This window comes from Salvelinus sp. IW2-2015, unplaced genomic scaffold, assembly GCF_002910315.2.
Source record: "Salvelinus sp. IW2-2015 unplaced genomic scaffold, ASM291031v2 Un_scaffold16442, whole genome shotgun sequence".
Taxonomy (NCBI): domain Eukaryota; kingdom Metazoa; phylum Chordata; class Actinopteri; order Salmoniformes; family Salmonidae; genus Salvelinus; species Salvelinus sp. IW2-2015.
Genome location: NW_019957588.1, coordinates 150240 through 170886, shown reverse-complemented (window position 1 = coordinate 170886; position 20647 = coordinate 150240). Strand labels below are relative to the sequence as shown.

At 39.8% G+C, this 20647-nt stretch overlaps 2 protein-coding genes and 1 long non-coding RNA gene across 9 annotated transcripts in view; 2 read left to right on the top strand and 1 right to left on the bottom strand.

Annotated features, from left to right (window-relative positions):
• The window catches only part of LOC112080695 (zinc finger protein 180-like), a 273956-nt gene extending 257991 nt beyond the window's left edge, over window positions 1-15965 (top strand). For both annotated transcript variants that reach the window (XM_070442662.1, XM_070442663.1), the window contains one exon: window positions 15847-15965. The gene's annotated coding sequence lies outside the window, so the exon portion shown is untranslated. The remainder of the gene's footprint in view (window positions 1-15846) is intronic.
• Window positions 1-15965, top strand: part of LOC112080693 (zinc finger protein 180-like) — a 48260-nt gene extending 32295 nt beyond the window's left edge. The window contains exons 2-4 of one of the 2 annotated variants that reach the window (XM_070442665.1): window positions 9305-9521; window positions 13191-14041; window positions 15847-15965. In XM_070442665.1, the coding sequence (XP_070298766.1) occupies window positions 9368-9521; window positions 13191-13984 (948 nt within the window). In that variant the 5' untranslated portion in view covers window positions 9305-9367 and the 3' untranslated portion in view covers window positions 13985-14041; window positions 15847-15965. Of the gene's footprint in view, window positions 1-8949; window positions 9522-13190; window positions 14042-15846 lie in introns of those variants that run through there. The other variant, XM_070442664.1, reaches the window with a different exon arrangement.
• LOC139027457 (uncharacterized) overlaps window positions 1-20647 on the bottom strand; it is a 135500-nt gene that overhangs the window by 98122 nt on the left and 16731 nt on the right. The gene's annotated exons all lie outside the window — the stretch shown is intronic.

The following is a 20647-nucleotide window of genomic DNA, read 5'->3' as shown; positions in this document are numbered from 1 at the left end:
CTCAACCACAAACACAATAATGACAATAATAATAGAAATTAAAATACAAAAATATAGACCAAGATATATATACACATACACACACATGTACAGTACATATAGATCAACATATTGACAGGACACTCAACTTATCTCTTATCTCTTTTCCTCCATCAGATATGCAGGTGACATTTCCACCTGGATGACATCACATAATCAGCAACACGGAGATGCTCTTTATCCGAGGGAATGCCCGCCCATTCTCATTGTTACATCATCCCAGATGATCACATATCATTTACATTCCAGCCCTAAGGAATGCCTGCCCATTCTCATTGTTACATCATCCCAGATGATCACATGTCATTTACATTCCAGCCCTAAGGAATGCCTGCCCATTCTCATTGTTACATCATCCCAGATGATCACATTTCATTTACATTCCAGCCCTAAGGAATGCCCGCCCATTCTCATTGTTACATCATCCCCGATGATCACATGTCATTTACATTCTAGCCCTTGTCAGCTCCAGATTTGACTATTTCAACTCCCACCCTGCTGGAATCCCTGCATTCTCAGATCCCCCTCCACTGATTTGCACCCTGGACAGGCTCCCTACTGCACCTCACATTATGTTCAGGATTCTAATTCTAGCCTACAGGGCCAGAAAATGACCAGCTCCTTAATACCTCTCAGCCTGGATAAAGTGCTGTACTGTTGTTCTTTCTCTGTGATCTACAGTTGCGTCATTCTTGAAGTTGTCTTCTCTTTCAGGATTCAGTGGACAATCACCAAGACTTGGCTGTGTGCTGTTGCCTAATTGGTTGAATAAGTTGAGCTGCAGGCATCATAACTGCAAAGTCCCTTGTTGTTTGTAAATTCTTATTATATACCCACCTATTCCAAAAGCACTTTGATACTGATTTACTTTTGTACTCGGAATACACTTCTACTTGTTGCTCTATGTCTATAATTAAAACCTATGTTGTTTGTGCGTTTACTCTAGCAGTGAACAGGTTAGGTAGCAGTTTTCTACTTCATATCATATTGCATATAATATACTGTATATGTTACATTTTAGAATATGGTAGATCCCATCATGTAATATGACATCTACCATAACATGTATTTATGGTTTCAGCATATACTGTACAAATGTATAACTTTAAAATAAATGTGATTTGCTAAAAGGTACATTGATTCTCCCCTGATCCTCTTTATTCTCCCCGGTCCTAATTTCTAAATTTAGTTTCAAATGACACAAAAGGTTTGGTTTGTCTTTTTAATCATAACATATGGTATTGTCTTGCCTCACAGGTATCATGATATACAATAAAGACAGACTGAAGGGATTTATTTTCCATCACTGTGGCTTGTCCAAGATCCAACGTATACCACATAAACATACAGACACACTCATTCTTCTTCTGACTATAAGGCTATACTGACTATATGGCTATACTGCTTTGGAAAACATACTGCATATTATCAGCATCACAGATGATAAAGATTGTAATGATAAGTTTGTATTTACATGTCACCATGTGTTTTCCAAAAACAATATATAAACGTGGGCGTCTTTCTGTGGGTTGCTGAAGCCTCTTTTTTTGTGAAAGAGTGTTTCATTTGACTGTTAATGGCTTTTATACTGAAGAGTATTTTTTATTTTTTTTCCATATCATGGAAGATGTCAGGCCTACCTACACTACGCGATACTTCTCATTTGCGTTTGACCTTTCAGTAAAACAACAAGTGCTTCATTGAAGACTGACATTAGGCAAGGTTATCCACCATGACTATAATATTTATTATATCGTCTTATAGCAATTCAAAACCGTTATGACACTAGTTTAGTCGTTTACACCCTATGCCCTCAATCTTCCTCAGAGATCAGCCTTTTTGTAGCAAACGTCGTGTCAATTCGATGTTGTTGTGTAGTTGACAAAACGGTTTTGTGACGTCAGATCTACTAGATCAACATAAAACATCATTTAATTTAACATTGGGATTAATAATGCATCGTTTACACTCACCTGTTCATATGACAAAATAGCTTACTATCAAATCCAAACGGCTGAGTGATTTATCTAAATGTCATAGTTTCATAGATTATAACCTTTATCAAAATATAGTAGTATGGCTCAGGTTTTCAGACTGTCACGAATCCCGCTTCCTGAGTCTGTTTTTGCCTGTGTTCTGTCCTGGAGTGTTTTTCCGGTGTCCTGGAACGTACCCTGTCTGGTTTCCGGGCGACGTAGCTAGTTGGGAGATCTCTGATTACCCGTACCTGTATCCCATCAGCTATCTGCACACCTGGTCCTGATCATCACCCCTCCACTTCATAAGCTCTGACCTGCCATCCATTCCCTGCCGGATCSTTAGCCATGAACATCATTCATCCGGAACACTCACCCCATCCCTGCCTGGTCGTTGGTGGCTTCTGTTACTCCCTTGGATCTGCCTATTCACTCCCATCAACTCACCTCCGCTGCCCGCTCCGCCACCTGGATCTTTCTACCTCTACGTTTAAACTTGTAAATAAATACTCACCTTCATCCTACTCTCCTTGTCCTGGTCTGCTTCTGGGTTKTACTTTAGAAAACCGTGACACAGACGGTGGATGAAAACTTAGCCATTTTGTCTTAGAATCAACAGTAGAGGTTTGAATTAAGTAGGCAAACTTGTTGAATATTGTAGTCTTACTATATCAAACTGTTAATACAATTAATGAGTGGAACAAATTTAATTTCGTTCAACTGTTTCAAGTTTCCTTAATGAATACTTTTATCATGTTTAATAATGTATCCACTGAATACTTTTGTGTTCACAGCTGGTGAGCTATAGTACAGCAGGTACAAAGACACTTCCCGTGCCTTTCGGACAAAGGTAGTCTGTGCTGCTGAGGAGGCCAACAACAACTTTGTTGAGTTCCATGCAAGCAGCATTGGGGCTCACTGTGAACAAAAAAACAAACAAGAGATGCAATCTCAAAAAGATTTTATTGGCCAGGGATGTCCGCTGACATAGACAAATGGGTAATTATAAATCTAACGTCCTCTTATCTAAATGAAACTGTAACGGGTGTCGTTGTCGGATGAGGAGGAATCGGACCAAAGCGCAGCGTGGTGAGTGTTCATGACTTTTATTGAAACTGAACACTTAAACAAAAATAACAAAGAGAATACACGAAACCGAAACAGTCCTGTCAGGTGAAGAACACTAAACAGAAAACAACTACCCCCAAAGCATCGGTGGGGAAAAGCTACCTAAGTATGGTTCCCAATCAGAGACAACGATAGTCAGCTCTCCCTGATTGAGAACCATACCCGGCCAAAACAAAGAAATACAAAACATAGAAAAAAGAACATAGAATGCCCACCCAAATCACACCCTGACCAAACCAAATTAGAGACATAAAAAGCTCTCTACGGTCAGGGCGTGACAGAAACTGGCTATTCTATTCTGATACTTCTTGTGAAAAAAATATGCAGATGTTTTTTGTGTTTGTTTTAATAGTTGGCAATTGCTACTGAGAACTATTTAAACATTTTTGAAAACTATAGCTCTATCAGTCCTAATATTTTTCCTCCTTCAATCAGATGTCATAATGTGTACCTTGCCAGGCCAGCATGACATCTATAAAGCAGGAGGTGGAGTACACTCCAATAGTGCTATGTGGCTTTACGATTTACATTCCTGCTTTTACAAAATGTAATATATTTATTTTGAGAATATAAAGTCATAATGTTAACATTTTACATTGTGTCCATTTGTTACTATGTTATTACATAACTTTAGCTTACCTGTCAAAACAACATTGCAGTTATACAGGAACAGCTATGTAATTGTAGTTTATTAGTATAGGTTATAGGTGGATACACAGTATAGGACTGAGTATAATCCGATTGGTCCCATTGGGAGCTGCCTCACATTTATTCAGATTGGACATGGATAGTTTTCCAGGTGGTGTCTGGACCTGGGGGCGACCAATCATGTGTACTGTCTGGACCTGGGGGCGACCAATCATGTGTACTGTCTGGACCTGGGGGCGACCAATCATGTGTACTGTCTGGACTTGGGGGCGACCAATCATGTGTACTGTCTGGACCTGGGGGCGACCAATCATGTGTACTTTCTGGAGTAATAGACTATAACACTAGTGTGAAGGTGTCAGGTTTCACAGTAGAACTGTGGAGGATTGTGTGTTTGTGTGGAGACCTCTCCCCCAGTCACTTTGTCCGTCCAATATAGAACACCTTGCACTGTGGACATTCCAATCTATAGATGACATGAGTGGTTTTACAGTTAATGAAATGCTTGACGTAATACTCCATTTTGGAAGTTGTGTCAACAAAATACTTCTTCTGTGCAATATTACTGCAATGGTTGCAATGGTTACATTTAAAAGAGCCCTTGGGTTTGTGGTCAAGCCAAGTTTTTTGAGAGTCACCCGGAAGATAACTGTGGACTAATTTGTCATTTAGGGTAGGGCATCTCTTAAAGCTTATGACTGGTGGCTCAGGAAAGACTTGGCGTAGTAGAGTATCACTTTATTATTAATGATTATTTTAATGTTCTCTGCTTCAGTGCTGTATTTTGTAACAAAATACACTCTCTCTGATGTATCACGAGGCACTCCCCTTCGCAACAAGTTCTCTCTGTCAAGTAATCCAGCCCTTATACCGGCATCTTTCAGGACCTGAACGCTGTAGCCCCGATTCAAGAAGCGATTCTCCAATTCAGCAGATTTGACACTGTAGTCTGTTTCCTGATCGCAAATTCCAAAATGGAGTATTACGTCAAGCATTTCATTAACTGTAAAACCACTCATGTCATCTATAGATTGGAATGTCCACAGTGCAAGGTATTCTACATTGGACGGACAAAGAGACGCCTTCAAGACCGCTTAGCGGAACACAAGTACGCCATACGGGTAGGCAATGAAGACTACCCCATGGCAAGGCACTACAAGTCCCTACACCATGGAAACCCTGCCTCCCTACAAGCTATGGGTGTTGATCATATTCCAGCCTCTATTAGAAAAGGAGACCGTCTTAAACAGTTAAACCAAACGGAAAGTTTTGGGATTTACAAACTACAGGCCACTAAATACACTGGTTTAAATGAAGATATGGATTTCTCACCCTTCCTGTAGGGTCGTGATGGGTCCATTTGCTGTCATCTAGTGGACATTTTGCTCAATTGCCCTCAGCTATGTTTAGACTGTTGTTGTTCATGTTTTGCTGTGTTCTAGTGTACTATGGAATATATTGCTTTCTTATTCTTGACACTTCTCCCAGACATATTTAAGGTTAGAACTACCTTTTAGTGTTCTGATACTTCTAGCTTGGAGTTGTATTTTTATGATAACATAGCTACAGTATTTCACCTTTTAATGTGTATAGTATTGCTTACTAGGTGTGTCCAATCAATTTTGTAACCACGCCCTTTTCCAATTAGGGCTAATTGAAAAAGCTGTTCAAAAAAGGACATTGTATTCCTTTTTTTTGTACTCCCTGACGAAGGCCATGCAGCCGAAACGCGTCGGATTTAAAAAAAACTTTGTTTCTATTGAACATGCCATACTAATAAAGGCATTTAAAATAATTATATGAAGAGAGCCTTGGTCCTCCTTTCTTTTTGATGACCAATTTACCCCTTTTACCAAAGAGCACATTCTATCTACCAAAATGTACTATTGTGTACCTTAGTAGCGCTTCCCTTCCTCCTCTTTCTACTTGTATTTATAACATTTGGATAATGAGCTTTTCAATAAAGCGTTTCACATTCTCTACTGGTTGAAATGAAGTGTAATTTGATGAAATACTATACCTATCCTGTGTTTATCAGATCAGTGCAGATGAAGGGCATTAGATATTGAGATTAACCGGTGTTAGAGTATTTAAATGATGCATAGGAAGTGTAGTGTACTGTTTTTTAAAATTCTATTTCTGTATATATGAATTAACTAGTTAAGTCCTGTTTCTAGTCTATTAGTTACAATGTGTAACCATTGATGTCCCAGGACCAAGATTGGTAAACACTGTTGAAGTGTACAATTGTAATACATACAGTGGGGAGAACAAGTATTTGATACACTGCTGATTTTGCCGATTTTCCTACTTACAAAGCATGTAGAGGTCTGTAATTTTTATCATAGGTACACTTCAACTGTGAGAGACGGAATCTAAAACAAAAATCCCAAAAATCACATTGTATGATTTTTAAGTAATTAATTAGCATTTTATTGCATGACATAAGTATTTGATACATCAGAAAAGCAGAACTTAATATTTGGTACAGAATCCTTTGTTTGCAATTACAGAGATCATACGTTTCCTGTAGTTCTTGACCAGGTTTGGCAAACACACTGCAGCAGGGATTTTGGCCCACTCCTCCATACAGACCTTCTCCAGTCCTTCAGGTTTCGGGGCTGTCGCTGGGCAATACGGACTTTCAGCTCCCTCCAAAGTTTTCTATTGGGTTCAGGTCTGGAGACTGGCTAGGCCACTCCAGGACCTTGAGATACTTCTTACGGAGCCACTCCTTAGTTGCCTGGCTGTGTGTTTCGGGTCGTTGTCATGCTGGAAGACCACGCCACGACCCATCATCAATGCTCTTACTGAGGGAGAGGAGTTGTTGGCTAAGATCTCGCAATACATGGCCCCATCCATCCTCCCCTCAATACGGTGCAGTCGTCCTGTCCCCTTTGCAGAAAAGCATCCCCAAAGAATGATGTTTCCACCTCCATGCTTCACGTTGGGATGGTGTCTTGGGGTTGTACTCATCCTTCTTCTTCCTCCAAACACGGCGAGTGGGTTTAGACCAAAAAGCTCTATTTTTGAATCATCAGACCACATGACCTTCTCCCATTCCTCCTCTGGATCATCCAGATGGTCATTGGCAAACTTCAGACGGGCCTGGACATGCGCTGGCTTGAGCAGGGGGACCTTGTGTGCGCTGCAGGATTTTAATCCATGACGGCGTAGTGTGTTACTAATGGTTTTCTTTGAGACTGTGGTCCCAGCTCTCTTCAGGTCATTGACCAGGTCCTGCCGTGTAGTTCTGGGCTGATCCCTCACCTTCCTCATGATCATTGATGCCCCACGAGGTGAGATCTTGCATGGAGCCCCAGACCGAGGGTGATTGACCATCATCTTGAACTTCTTTCTATTTTCTTCTATTTTCTAATAATTGCGCCAACAGTTGTTGCCTTCTCACACAGCTGCTTGCCTATTGTCCTGTAGCCCATCCCAGCCTTGTGCAGGTCTACAATTTTATCCCTGATGTCCTTACACAGCTCTCTGGTCTTGGCCATTGTGGAGAGGTTGGAGTCTGTTTGATTGAGTGTGTGGACAGGTGTCTTTTATACAGGTAACGAGTTCAAACAGTGCAGTTAATACAGGTAATGAGTGGAGAACAGGAGGGCTTCTTAAAGAAAAATAACAGGTCTGTGAGAGCCGGAATTCTTACTGGTTGGTAGGTGATCAAATACTTATGTCATGCAATAAAATGCAAATGAATTACTTAAAAATCATACAATGTGATTTTCTGGATTTTTGTTTTAGATTCCGTCTCTCACAGTTGAAGTGTACCTATGATAAAAATTACGACCTCTACATGCTTTGTAAGTAGGAAAACCTGCAAATCGGCAGTGTATCAAATACTTGTTTCCCCACTGTACATGCAGACACAGTGTCATTCAAAGACTGGAATTTGATACTCCTAAAATAATCTCAAAGACATTCATACCTAAACTGCACCTTTATTTGCCAAGGTAGAGTACATGATCAGTGATATATAAATGTACAGGCTACAATGTGGGGATCTCATGCATGTTAAATAACTACATGTATATACGACTTGCATCCTTGGCACAACATTATATTATATTCTACTCAGTCCATAGGCTTCATTAATGTCATTCAGGCTGTTTTGAAGTTGATACAACTGGCTATGATTTGCTGAGGTTCATAGCTAGTATGAACTAATATGTATACCAAACGTTTGGGTCAATACACAGATCGGCTAGATAGCTAGCTACACATCCATAAGGTACAGGTATTTTAAATCATCCACTGCACAATAAGCAAGAATATAGCTAGCTACATTATTTCATTAATCTGCATGGCAAATATCAGCAAGGCAAGCTTACAAAATTGTACATTTAATTTGCAGTAAATTCGTCAGCGAGCTAGATTCTATACATCCAATGTTTCAAAAAACGACAGCCTGGTTTGCTGGTTGTTTCAGGAGTCCTCAAAACAACCAGAAGTACAATTTCATACTCATGTCACAACACCCATAAAGCAGCTAGCTTGCTAAATTGCAATTTTCGTAAATTAACTTTATGATTAAAAGTGCATAATCGTTGTCTCTACATTAACTAACATTCCTGTCAACTGTACATGTTTTTCATGATTCGTTATGACGTTATAATCGCTTACATTTGTTTTCCATCCTAGTATTTCTGTCCGCCATCTTTGATTGAGTTCTGTTGTAGGGGTACCCCTCTCTCCTAGTATTTCGTCCGCCATTTTGATCCATTCATTCTGTGTAGGGGTACCCCTCTCTCCTAGTATTTCTGTCTGCCATCTATGATCCAGTTCAGTTCTGTGTAGGGGTACCCCTCTCTCCTAGTATTTATGTTCGCCACCTTTGCTGAAGAAAGTCTAACAGTCACTAGCGCAGCAGCAGCCTCCCAGGTCCTAGTGTTTAAGATGCGATGGAACGGTTGACGAATAAAATACATAATAGAAAAAATATATTGACTGATATTGATTTATTTAGGAGGGGTCGAATGAATATTTTAGGCCTAGCGACGTCCCTGATTCCTACCCTTTAACTTTTTGTCTGAAAATTAAATATACATTTTACTCAACTGCGTTACCCACTCCAGTCAGCAGATGGCGGTATGAGACTTTAAGGCAATGCTGCTAGTGTGACGTATAATCGAGTGGACGTAACGCTTCTTTCAATAGCAGCAACACTTAGTCAGCCACCTCGGTAGCTTGCTAGCCAAAATAGCTAAACCAATAAATCTCTTTAGATGCTTTAGTGTATATTAGCCACAGTGTTATAAACCCACTTCTGTCGTCTAGTTTATTATCCGATTTAATTTCATATTTACGGTGTTGTTGTTATTAGTCAGCTAGCGGGCTGGTTAAGTTAGCATTAGCCTAGCTAGCTAACGTCTCCGACCATGAGTTCACTAAGCTACTCTCTACTGGTGAAAGAGGAGAAGGAAGAGGAGGCTGTTACAATACAAAATCAAGTAGAGGTTGAGTCTGTTACAGTGAAAGAAGAGCAATACGTTACAGTGAAGGAAGAGGAAGACGCGTTCAGAGTGAAAGAGGAGGAGGATGCAGTATTTGGAGTGAAAGAGGAGATGGGGGAGATGACTGTCACATCGAAAAGGGAGAACGAGGAAGAAGAGGAGGACACTGGATATCTGAGGCCGGTTTTCCAGTCGCATCTTAAGGCATCCAAGGATGAACTTAGCCGTAAGATGGTTTTGAGAAACCTGGCCCTGATTAATACTAGTAAGTACTGTCTTAAATACAGGGGCACAAACTCTGCAGTTGTTGAACTGATGTGTGGTGTTAAAAAGTAAATATGCAATTGCTACATCCATATTTGGACTTTTAAGTTATTTATTTATAGCCATTGATTCTTGAAGAATATAACACTTGCCTCATGAGCTTAGTTCAACTGTTGAACCCCAAATAAGCTTTTTTTACTCCAATGTTTAGAAACAATGTAAATCAACACTGTATAGCCTCAACATGGTTAAAACTATAAAGCTGATATAATGGATGGTCAGTCCTTGCCTCCATCGGTCTGTCTATGAATTTGAGAGTAGTTACATTTCTTCAGCCCTATCCATAATCTTATTTTACCAAAACAGTGGTGAAATGACAGCTTTGTTATTGTTTCAACTGCAGATTGATTGATGTGGCTTTTTTAAAGGGGCAACCTAGTTTTTAAACAGCAACAAAATGTCAACCCTGAGACTTGGTTTGGTAAACAGCTGAGGGATGGGGCTGGAGAAATGTAACCACTCTCAAATTCATCGAGAAAGCTATTGTAGCAACCGTAACCCAACACCTAGCTACCCCGTCAAGAAGTTCAGAGATCTTGGCATAACAGTTATAAGGTGTTGGCTTGACAGTCAGTGGACCCAGGTATGAGTTCAGCTCAGGGCTACCCCCTGAATTCACTACACTATGAGTACAAGGACTGGCCATCCATGAGGTCATAATGATAGTTTAACTAGGTTTCTAGACTATATAGTATATTCTAGAATTCATCCATGATGTCATAATGATAGTTTAACCAGGTTTCTAGGCTATATAGTATATTCTAGAATTCATCCATGATGTCATAATGATAGTTTAACCAGGTTTCTAGGCTATATAGTATATTCTAGAATTGCCAGTGTAGATTTCCTGTGGGGGTCAAATTGTTAGAGCTGTTGATAAGTCATTGTATAATATTCAGCCAATTTATTTTCATGCCATTACATCAATATAGCCTAACCAGAAGAGAGAGAACTCTTCCTGAACCACCACCTCCTGCTGGCCTTCGTAAATTCTGACGTTGCTGGTAATAGGCTACACAAGCAGTCGGCAACATACATTATCTTACCATTTCTACTGATCTGGTGCCAGTTATGATTTTCATATACACATTTTCGTGGAACAGTTTAATTTAATTTATAATATTATCTCAAATCATTGTCTGATTAATCTACATTCTATCTGAATTAAAATGAAAAGTAACTTTTATTGCCATTGCCAGCTATGTAAAAAAATAGCCTACATAAAGCCAAAAAAACTTAAAAAATAAATAATAAAAACATTGCAAATAAATATCCTATAAATCACATGGCCTGTCTACAACGAACTTGGAACATTGTATAAAATATTCTGGGCTCTGTTTCCCTCGCCAGTGAGTTCGGGACAGATACAGCTGTAGGCTGTTTGTAAAAGGGATAAGAAGTAATCAGGTATTTTATGACATTTCCACTGCATCAGCGCATTACATTTTTCCCTTTCGTGCCGAGTGGTTATCGAAAGGGTGAGAGGTGGAAATATTTTTCAAATACTTTGAGGAACTATTCTCATTTGTAATTGATTTTGAGTAGACTTTGTTTACTTGCTGTTTGAGGTGAAGAGAAATTTGCTTTGAGAAGCTCCTCGGCTCATTAGTGGTGGGGCGTTAATTAAGACAATCAGAAATACTATCAGACATCCCCAAATGGGCACATTTATAGGCCTACATTTGCGCGCAGGCCAGGTAGACTAGTCCTACTTCTATATGCGTAATTAGGTGTGCGTCCTTACTCAACATTGACAGGAGTGTTTCAAACGAAAGACAATGAATAACTTGACAAAACTGACGCATCTTGTAGGGTCAGGTCTGGGTGGTCTGTCATGGGCCGTTTCATTTAGTCAGCATGGGGAATGATTGTATTTCCTCATATGTTCCAACATATGTATGTTGTACCGAAGTTGACCGACTGAAAGGGAGTGTAACTTTATGACTATAATTAGTGTTCCCTGAAGGAAGGAAACGAGGTACAACACCTGTTTGGCCCCGCCCCTTCCTGGGTCGGTGAGGAGCGATATTAAATTTAAGGAATAAATCCGAGCCTCACGTTCATCACCTGTGGAAGGCGGGGCTTCCAGCGAGGCGRGGATTTAATAGTATGTTGTACCTAGTTTCCCTCCTTCAGGGAACAGTAGTTATAGTCATAACATGTGGATTTAATAGTATGTTGTACCTAGTTTCACTCCTTCAGGGAACAGTAGTTATAGTCATAACGTTAAGCTTGTCATATGATGAACTTCAACTTAAATACTGGATCTTGCTGTGGGACAGTTTTTTGTATTCAGATCTCTGAAATCCTCTCTAACTACGTAACATTTAGTGTCTCCTTATATTACGCTGGGGAAACAGTTTTGATGGGCACAGAAATCCTAAATCATTTCAGAGTTTGCTAAATCCAATGGTTCCAACCGAGAGTCACCTTAACTTTATTGACAACACCCAAATGGATACTGTCATTTACGCTGTTCTTCAATAATTAGACATAATTCTTAATACTGTAGCTATTAGGTTACAGTCACATGTTCAACTATCATCAGCTGATCCAGGAAATCATTTTCTGAATGACAGTCAAATGACATGCAACAACAATCAAAGTACTTCTTCATTCATTACTCGGGTAAATACAGTTATTCCGTGCTCCARGTTGGATCCAACATCCCTAATAAATTGATGTTTATAATGTTTTATTGTCTGCTTGATTTACTGTAGGGTCTCGTTAGTCTGTTTGGACACAGAGATACTTAGCTCATAATGTGTAGAGAACTGTTCCTTGATGTATAGGCTATTGTACAACACACAGCTATTTTRCTTTATTCAGGAAAACACATTAAAGAGTAGCCTAGTGGGATAATTGACAAAATGATCTGGTGATCCGGTTATGAAATGTCCTGACAAAGACATTTTAGTTTCCATGTTTCACCTGAAATGTTAAATTATTTATAGTCCTAGGTCTATGTTATTGTTAGGTGAAGTTATGGGTCCTACAGTAGGTCTATGTTATTGTTAGGTGAGGTTATGGGTACTACAGTAGGTCTATGTTGTTGTTAGGTGAAGTAATGGGTCCAGCATTAGGTCTATGTTGTTGTTAGGTGAAGTTATGGGTCCTACAGTAGGTCTATGTTATTGTTATGGGTCCTACAGTAGGTCTATGTTATTGTTAGGTGCATCGCGCTCTGTGTTTGCTAAAACGCAATTTGTTTGCAGAAACACCTCCATGCTAATGTGGAAACSACTAGTTATACCAATAACATAGACCTACTGTAGAACCCATAACTTCACCTAACAATAATATAGACCTTCAGAAAGGGGCCTATATTGGAGACCAAAAGTCGTCTGGCACACTGCTTTGGATTTCAACAACTTTAAAAACATATTTCTAGTCTACAATCGTTGATGTTACTACTAATGTGAAAACAAGACAATATTTGACTATTGTTGCTCACTTGCCTGTCTTAAGACAATTGTCAAATAATTTTAACATTCATTACAGACGTCATTGTTTGTACAACATCATGGCTACGCTATTGGCCTCACCTTTTACAGTGGATTTCTGCTATTGTGGCCCTTTAACCATCTGTCTGACGTTGTTGTTCACACAGSACAGAGACGTGACTATCGTGGATCCTGTGGGGGGCCTCAACAACCTCAGAATGCTGACGAGGCAGAGAAGAGTCTCTCCACATCAAAACACCTCAAGAAACACCAGCAGAGACCCACAGGGAAGAAATCTCACTGCTGCTCTTACTGTGGGAAAGGTTGCAAATCTTCATCAGAACTTAAAATCCACCAGGGAACACACACAGGAGAGAAGCCGTATAGCTGTAATCTATGTGGGAAGAGTTATATAAGATCAGATTCATTAAAAGTACACATGAGAATTCACACTGGAGAGAAACCTTATAGCTGTACTCAATGTGGGAAGAGTTTTACTCAGTCAAGCAACCTGTTATCACACCAGAGAAAACACACAGGAGAGAAATATTATAGCTGTAATCAATGTGGGAAGAGTTTTACCACATCAAGCCATCTGATTCGACACCAGAGAACACACACAGGAGAGAAGCCTTATAGTTGTAATCAATGTGGGAAGAGTTTTACTCAGTCAAACACCCTGGTATCACACCAGAGAACACACACAGGAGAGAAGCCTCATAGTTGTAATCAATGTGGGAAGAGTTTTACTCAGTTAAGCACCCTGGTATCACACAAGAGAACACACACAGGAGAGAAACCTTATAGCTGTGCTCAATGTGGGAAGATTTTTACTACATCTAGTGATCTGACGGTACACCAGAGAACACACACAGGAGAGAAACCTTATAGCTGTGATCAGTGTGACAAGAGATACTCTGATAAAAGATCTCTGATCAAGCATCAGAAAATACATTCATGAAGGAGTTGTTTCATGACATCAATGAAATAATGTCACAATGTAGAATGTTTTTACATTGTAGTAGGAGTATTTTAATGTCACAGTGTAGATTGTTTTAACATTGTAGTAGGACTATTTTAATGATGTCGCAATGAAGAATGTTTTAACATTGTAGGACTATTTTAATGATGTCGCAATGAAGAATGTTTTAACATTGTAGGAGTATTTTAATGATGTCATAATGTAGAATGTTTTAACATTGTAGTAGGAGTATTTTAATGATGTCACAATGAACCCTAAATGTTTGCCCCCTGTTCTATTGGTTTCGGCGTGATATGGTTATCAGTGGGAAAATCTTTGTACTTTGCGCCGTTCATCTTTCCCTCGATCTTGAATTGTCTGCTAGTCCCTGCCACTGAAAAACATCCCCACAGCATGATGCTGCCACCACCATGCTTCACCGTACGGATGGTGCCTTGTTTCCTCCAGACGTGACGCTTGGCATTCAGGCCAAAGAGTTACATTTTGGTTTCATCAGACCAGAGAATGTTGTTTCTCAAGGTCTGAGAGTCCTTTAGGTGCCTTTTGGCAAACACCAAGCAGGCTGTCATGTGCCTTTTACTGAGGAGTGGCTTCCGTCTGGCCACTCTACCATAAAGGTCTGATTGGTGGAGTGCTGCAGAGATGGTTGTCCTTATGGAAGATTCTTCCATTTACACCGAAGAACTCTGGAGGTTTGTCAGTGACCATCGGGTTCTTGGTCACCTCCCAATGCCCTTCTCCCAAATGTATGTAGTTCTGTCCTTGAGCTGTTCTTGTCTATTGATCTGTATTATGTCATGTTTTGTGTGGACCCCAGGAAGAATACCTGCTGCTTTTGCAACAGCTAATGGGGATCCTAATAAAATACCAAAATACCAAGATTGTTCAGTTTGGCCYGGTGGCCAACTCTAGGAAGAGTTTTAGTGGTTCCAAACTTTTTCCATTTAAGAATGATTGAGGCCACTGTGTTCTTGGGGACCTTCAATGCTGTAGACATTTTTTGTTACCATTCCCCAGATCTGTGCCTCAACATAATCCTGTCTCAGAGCTCTATGGACAATTCCTTTGACCTCATGGCTTGGTTTTCACTCTGACAACTGTGGGACTTTATATAGACAGGTGTGTGCCTTTCCAAATCATGTCCAATCAATTAAATTTACCACAGGTGGACTCCAATCAATTTGTAGAAACATCTCAAGGATGATTATTGGAAACAGGATGCACCTGAAAGCAATTTTTGAGTCTTGTAGCAAAGGGTTTGAACACTTAAGTAAATACATTTGCAAATGGTTTGTCATTATGGGGTGTTGTGTGTAGATCGATGAGTGGAATTTTTTTRCGAATGAGGCTGTAATGTAACAAAATGTTGAAAAGGTGAAGTGGTCTGAATACTTTATGAATGAACTGTATTCCGCTGGCAGATTTTTCTACCTCCGGCAGAGTGATGGCAGAGTTTTCTACCATTGGCAATTGTGTACACAGACGTGATACGTGGTATAGAAAAGTCCAATCTTAGGAGAGTACATGGGAGGCACTATACTGTGTGTCTGCAGGTGTCTATCTTGTCAAAACCACTGATACAGGTGCACCTCCACCCTCTGGTGGGATGGATGATGTCTACAGAGAGACCTAGATTAAAATACTTAGATTTGTGTGTATTGGGAATATGTTGTGAAATTGTTAGATATTACTTGTTAGATATTACTGCACTGTCGGAGCTAGAAACACAAGCATTTCACTAGACCCGCAATAACATCTGCTAAACACGTGTATGTGACCAATAAAATGTGATTTTGATTTGAAATAAACGTCCTGTTTATCAAAGGTGCTTTTGGATGGAGTCAAAATGACTCCAAAGGATTTGAATTTGTTAAAAGTCCATATTGATACAGAAACACTAAACCATGATTTAGATTTAATAAGAACAAGTTGATTGACAAAGTCATGAAAAATTTAATAAGCCACATTTTGGCTATGATAAAAGATATGCCTCTGGGGTCAAAATTATCCATGTCAGAAGTATGGTTCAATGCAAATATGTAGTGGGTGTAAAGTTTGTTTTTGATTCGTGTTTAATGAGTGAGAATTTATCAACACATGCTTCTCTTTGAACGACTTAAAGAATTAAAAATACACGTTTGGTTCCTCCACTGCGTTGCCCACTCCAGTCAGCAGATGTGGATGCGCGTCTTTTTTGGTCAGGCGATGCTGCCAGTGTGACGTATAATCTAGTGGACGGGACGCTCTTTCAACAACAACAGCTAGTCAGACACCTCCGTAGCTTTCTAGCAAACATAGCTACAACATTCACGCTCTTTACCCTGTTTTGGCGTATATTAGTCGCCGTGTATTAAACACACTTCTGTCGTTTGTACTTGTTGGCCCATTTAATTATATATTTACGTTTGTCAGCTAGCTGGTTTGCTAAGTTAGCTTAGAACTAGGCTAGTCGCTAATGCTAACATCCCCGACCATGAGTTCACTAAGCTACTCTCCTCCTGCTAAAGAAGAGGAGATCTCGTGAAAAAGGAGGAGGAAGAGAAAGATGTTACAATACAAAAACAAGTAGAGGGTGAGGCTGTTACCGTGAAAGAAAAGGAAGATGCGTTCAGAGTGAAAGAAGATGAAGCAGTTTTTGGAGTGAAAGAGGAGGGAGAGATGACTCACATTGAAAGAGGAGAAGGAGGAAGAAGAGGAGGTTGGGACCAGTAAGTACCGTCTCTGCAGCCGTTGAACCAATAGCAGTGAAGGGGTTTCTACACTTTAATGTTGTTCTGTAGGAATGGCTGAAGCTACACTGTAACCGTGTAGAACATCAAGAGTGGACCATCACAAAACGTAACAATTGATCAAAATGCATCCAATGACAATGCCTGAATACTGTAGTCCTCAATATATCCTATTAGATTAGCCCAATATGTAGTCTTAAAGGGCCCATCAGCAGTTGTTACATCCATTTTGGGACGTATACATTAATGATATGTACCATCTGTTTCTTGAAGAATTCACTTATAAATGCCTCATGAGCTTAGTTCAACTATCATACCCCATCAGATCCAAAATATAAGCTTTTTTTTACTCCAATGTTTGTCAGTAAATATTAACAAACGCTGTATATCCTCAAAACATGGTTAAAACTAGAATGTTGATATCATGGATGGTTGCATTTCTCCAGCCCCATCCCTCAGCTTTTACCGAAACGGGCAGGGAGTACGCTTTGTTATTGTTTCTACTGCTGATTGCTGCCCCGTTACTCCTCAAGGTCCAAGGACTGTATGTTATTTTCAGAGGTAGACTGGCTCTGGCAGGTAAAATAGTCAATAATCCACCAAAATGTGAATCGATTCTCAATTGCGATACGTTCTACGAAAACTAAAACTAACAGGTCTGTGAGAGCCGGAATTCTTACTGGTTGGTAGGTGTTAAAATACTTATGTCATGCAAATAAATGCAAATTATTACTTAAAAATCATACAATGTGATTTTCTGGATTTTTGTTTTGATTCCGTCTCTCACAGTTGAAGTGTACCTATGAAAAAAATACAGACCTCTACATGCTTTGTATGTAGGAAACACTGCCGATTGCAGTTATCAATTCTTGTTCTCCCACTGGTATATATATATTTTAAAATGTTGCTGACACCCCTCCCCAGAGGTGTCTCATTATTGGGATTCATTGCTGATTCCTACCTGTAGCTCACTATGAGGTGTCTAGTGATACAGGTTAAGGGCCCTGTTGGAGATTGGTGGTTGGTAGCGGAATCGAGGGAACAAGCAGGGTTGGACACGGCCATGTTATTATCCCACACAGTCTCTGTGGTTCATATGAACCCCATTCCTGGGAATTAGATTTGATTACAAATCGCCCCTGTCTGTTACCACAGAAGGGTTCCGTCTGTCCCATTCCCAGCTAGGTTACGAGGCGCTTTGTTGCCAGTACTTATGACTGGTTGATAGGGGAAATCTCCATGCTTATTATAGAAAAAATAATTAGTAAACTGAAATAAAATAACAAACCTGTTTGAAAAATTAAAACTATTCCAAAACTATCTTTGACTCCAAAACTAAAATAGCCTAAAATAATAACCAGCATGAATTATGTTCAATTTGAATAATTTATATCTTAACTTTGGACAAAAATAGAATTGGGTTTATATATTTTTTATGTGGTTTTAAATCTTCTGAACCTGGTGGCTGGTAAATGCTGCCATGGGATGGCAATGTTTCAAATAGACCTACCAGAAATACTTTAAGAAATTAGGATATCGGAAACTCTTTTCAATTCGTATTAACAGCTTAAAGAAAATAACATTGGCATTATTTACCCTATGTGAACAAGAAGCACAACATTACAAATATTTTCAGAAATGTGAGATAATTAACTTGTTCTCTGTAATATCGTATAGCTTTGCAATCGTAATATTACGTACTTTCAAGGAAAATAGGCAGGTTTCTCGACTCATACCCTGACTTTAAAAAGGGATTTTCGTAAGAATTAGTTTAGGAACTGCGTGTCACAGCCTTATGGTAGAGTGGCCAGACGGAAACCACTCCTCAGTAAAAGGCACATGACAACCTGCTTGGAGTTTGACAAAAGGCACCTTATGACTCTAAGACCATGAGAAACAAAATTATCTGGCTTGATGAAACCAAGATTGAACTCTTTGGCCTGAATGCCAAGCATCACGTCTGGAGGAAACCTGGCACCATCCCTACGGTGAAGTATGGTGGTGGCAGTATCATGCTGTGGGGATGTTTTTCAGCAGCAGGGACTGGTAGACTAGTCAGGATCGAGGGAAATATTAACGGAGCAAAGTGCAGAGAGATCCTTGATGAAAGACCTGCTCCAGAGTGCCCAGGACCTCAGACTGGGGGCGAAGGTTCACCGTCCAACAGGACAACAACCTTAAGCACACAGCTAAGACAATGCAAGACTGGCTTCAGGACAAGTCTCTGAATGTCCTTGAGTGACCCAGCAAGAGCCCGGACTTGAGCCCGATCTAACATCTCTGGAGAGACCTGAAAATAGCTGTGCAGTGATGTTCCCCATTCAACCTGACAGACCTAGAGAGGATCTACAGAGAAGGATGGGAGAAACTCCCCAAATGCAGGTGTGCCAAGTAAATTAAATTTAACGTAACAAAATGTGGAAAAAGTCAAGGGGTCTGAATACTTTCCGAATGCATTGTATACAGCAACACCGTCCCCATAAGCATTCCTGTCTTTTCTGTAGATGTTATATCCCTMTATTGCTACTGCTGTATCAAAGGAATTATCTCAGTGAGTGTCAGAGATGAACAGCACAGTGCATTCCAAATTCAATAGGCAGGCAAGTAAACAAAAACGTTTTCAAATAAAAACTATTCCAGAAAATGTCAAAGCATATATAACGCCCGTCCAAGAGACGGTCGACCAATCACGTTCACATTGTCAAACGTGGTCCCGTGTGGCTCAGTTGGTAGAGCATGGCGCTTGCAACGCCAGGGTTGTGGGTTCATTCCCCACGGGGGGACCAGGATGAATATGTATGAACTTTRCAATTTGTAAGTCGCTCTGGATAAGAGCGTCTGCTAAATGACTTAAATGTAAATGTCAAAGCTAATTCTCACGAAATCCTGTTTTAAAGTCAGGGTATGAGTCGAGAAACACGCCTATTTACCTTGAAAGTATGTAATGTCACGATTGCAAAGCTAAACGATATTACAGAGAACAAGTTAATTATCTCACATCTCTGAAAATATTTGTAATGTTGTGCTTCTTGTTCACAGAGGGTAATTCATGCCAATGTTCTTTTCTTTAACCTGTTAATACGAACCGAAAGGAGTTTCCAATATCCTCATTTCTTAAAGTATTTCTGGCGGTAGCAAGTGAGTGATACACAAGCTAGGTCTATTTGAAACATTGCCATCCCATGGAAGCATTTACCAGCCACCAGGTTCAGAAGCTTTAAAACCACATAAAAAATATTTAAAACACAATTCTATTTTTGCCGAAAATTAAGATATAAATTATTCAAACTGAACATAATTCATGCTGGTTATTATTTTAGGCTATTTTAGTTTGAGTCAAAGATAGTTTTGGAATAGTTTTCATTTTTCAAACAGGTTTGTTGTTTTATTTTAGTTTACTAAACCTTTTTCCCCTAATTACTTTTTCTATAGGAGGAGGTTTCCCCTATCAACCAGTCATAGGTACTGGCGACAAAGCGCCTCGTATCCTAGCTGGGAATGGGACAGATGGAACCCTTTTGTGGTAACAGACAGGGGCGATTTGTAATCAAATCTAATTCCCAGGAATGGGGTTCATATGAACCACAGAGACTGTGTGGGATGTTAAGGCTGCGTAAGGTTCAACTGAGATAGGAACAATAACACAACTGYACTTGGTTAATACACTGTTCAAAAAAATTAAGGGAACACTTAAACAACACAATGTAACTCCAAGTCAATCACACTTCTGTGAAATCAAACTGTCCACTTAGGAAGCAACACTGATTGACAATAAATTTCACATGCTGTTGTGCAAATGGAATAGACAAAAGGTGGAAATTATAGGCAATTAACAAGACACCCCCAATAAAGGAGTGATTCTGCAGGTGGTGACCACAGACCACTTCTCAGTTCCTATGCTTCCTGGCTGATG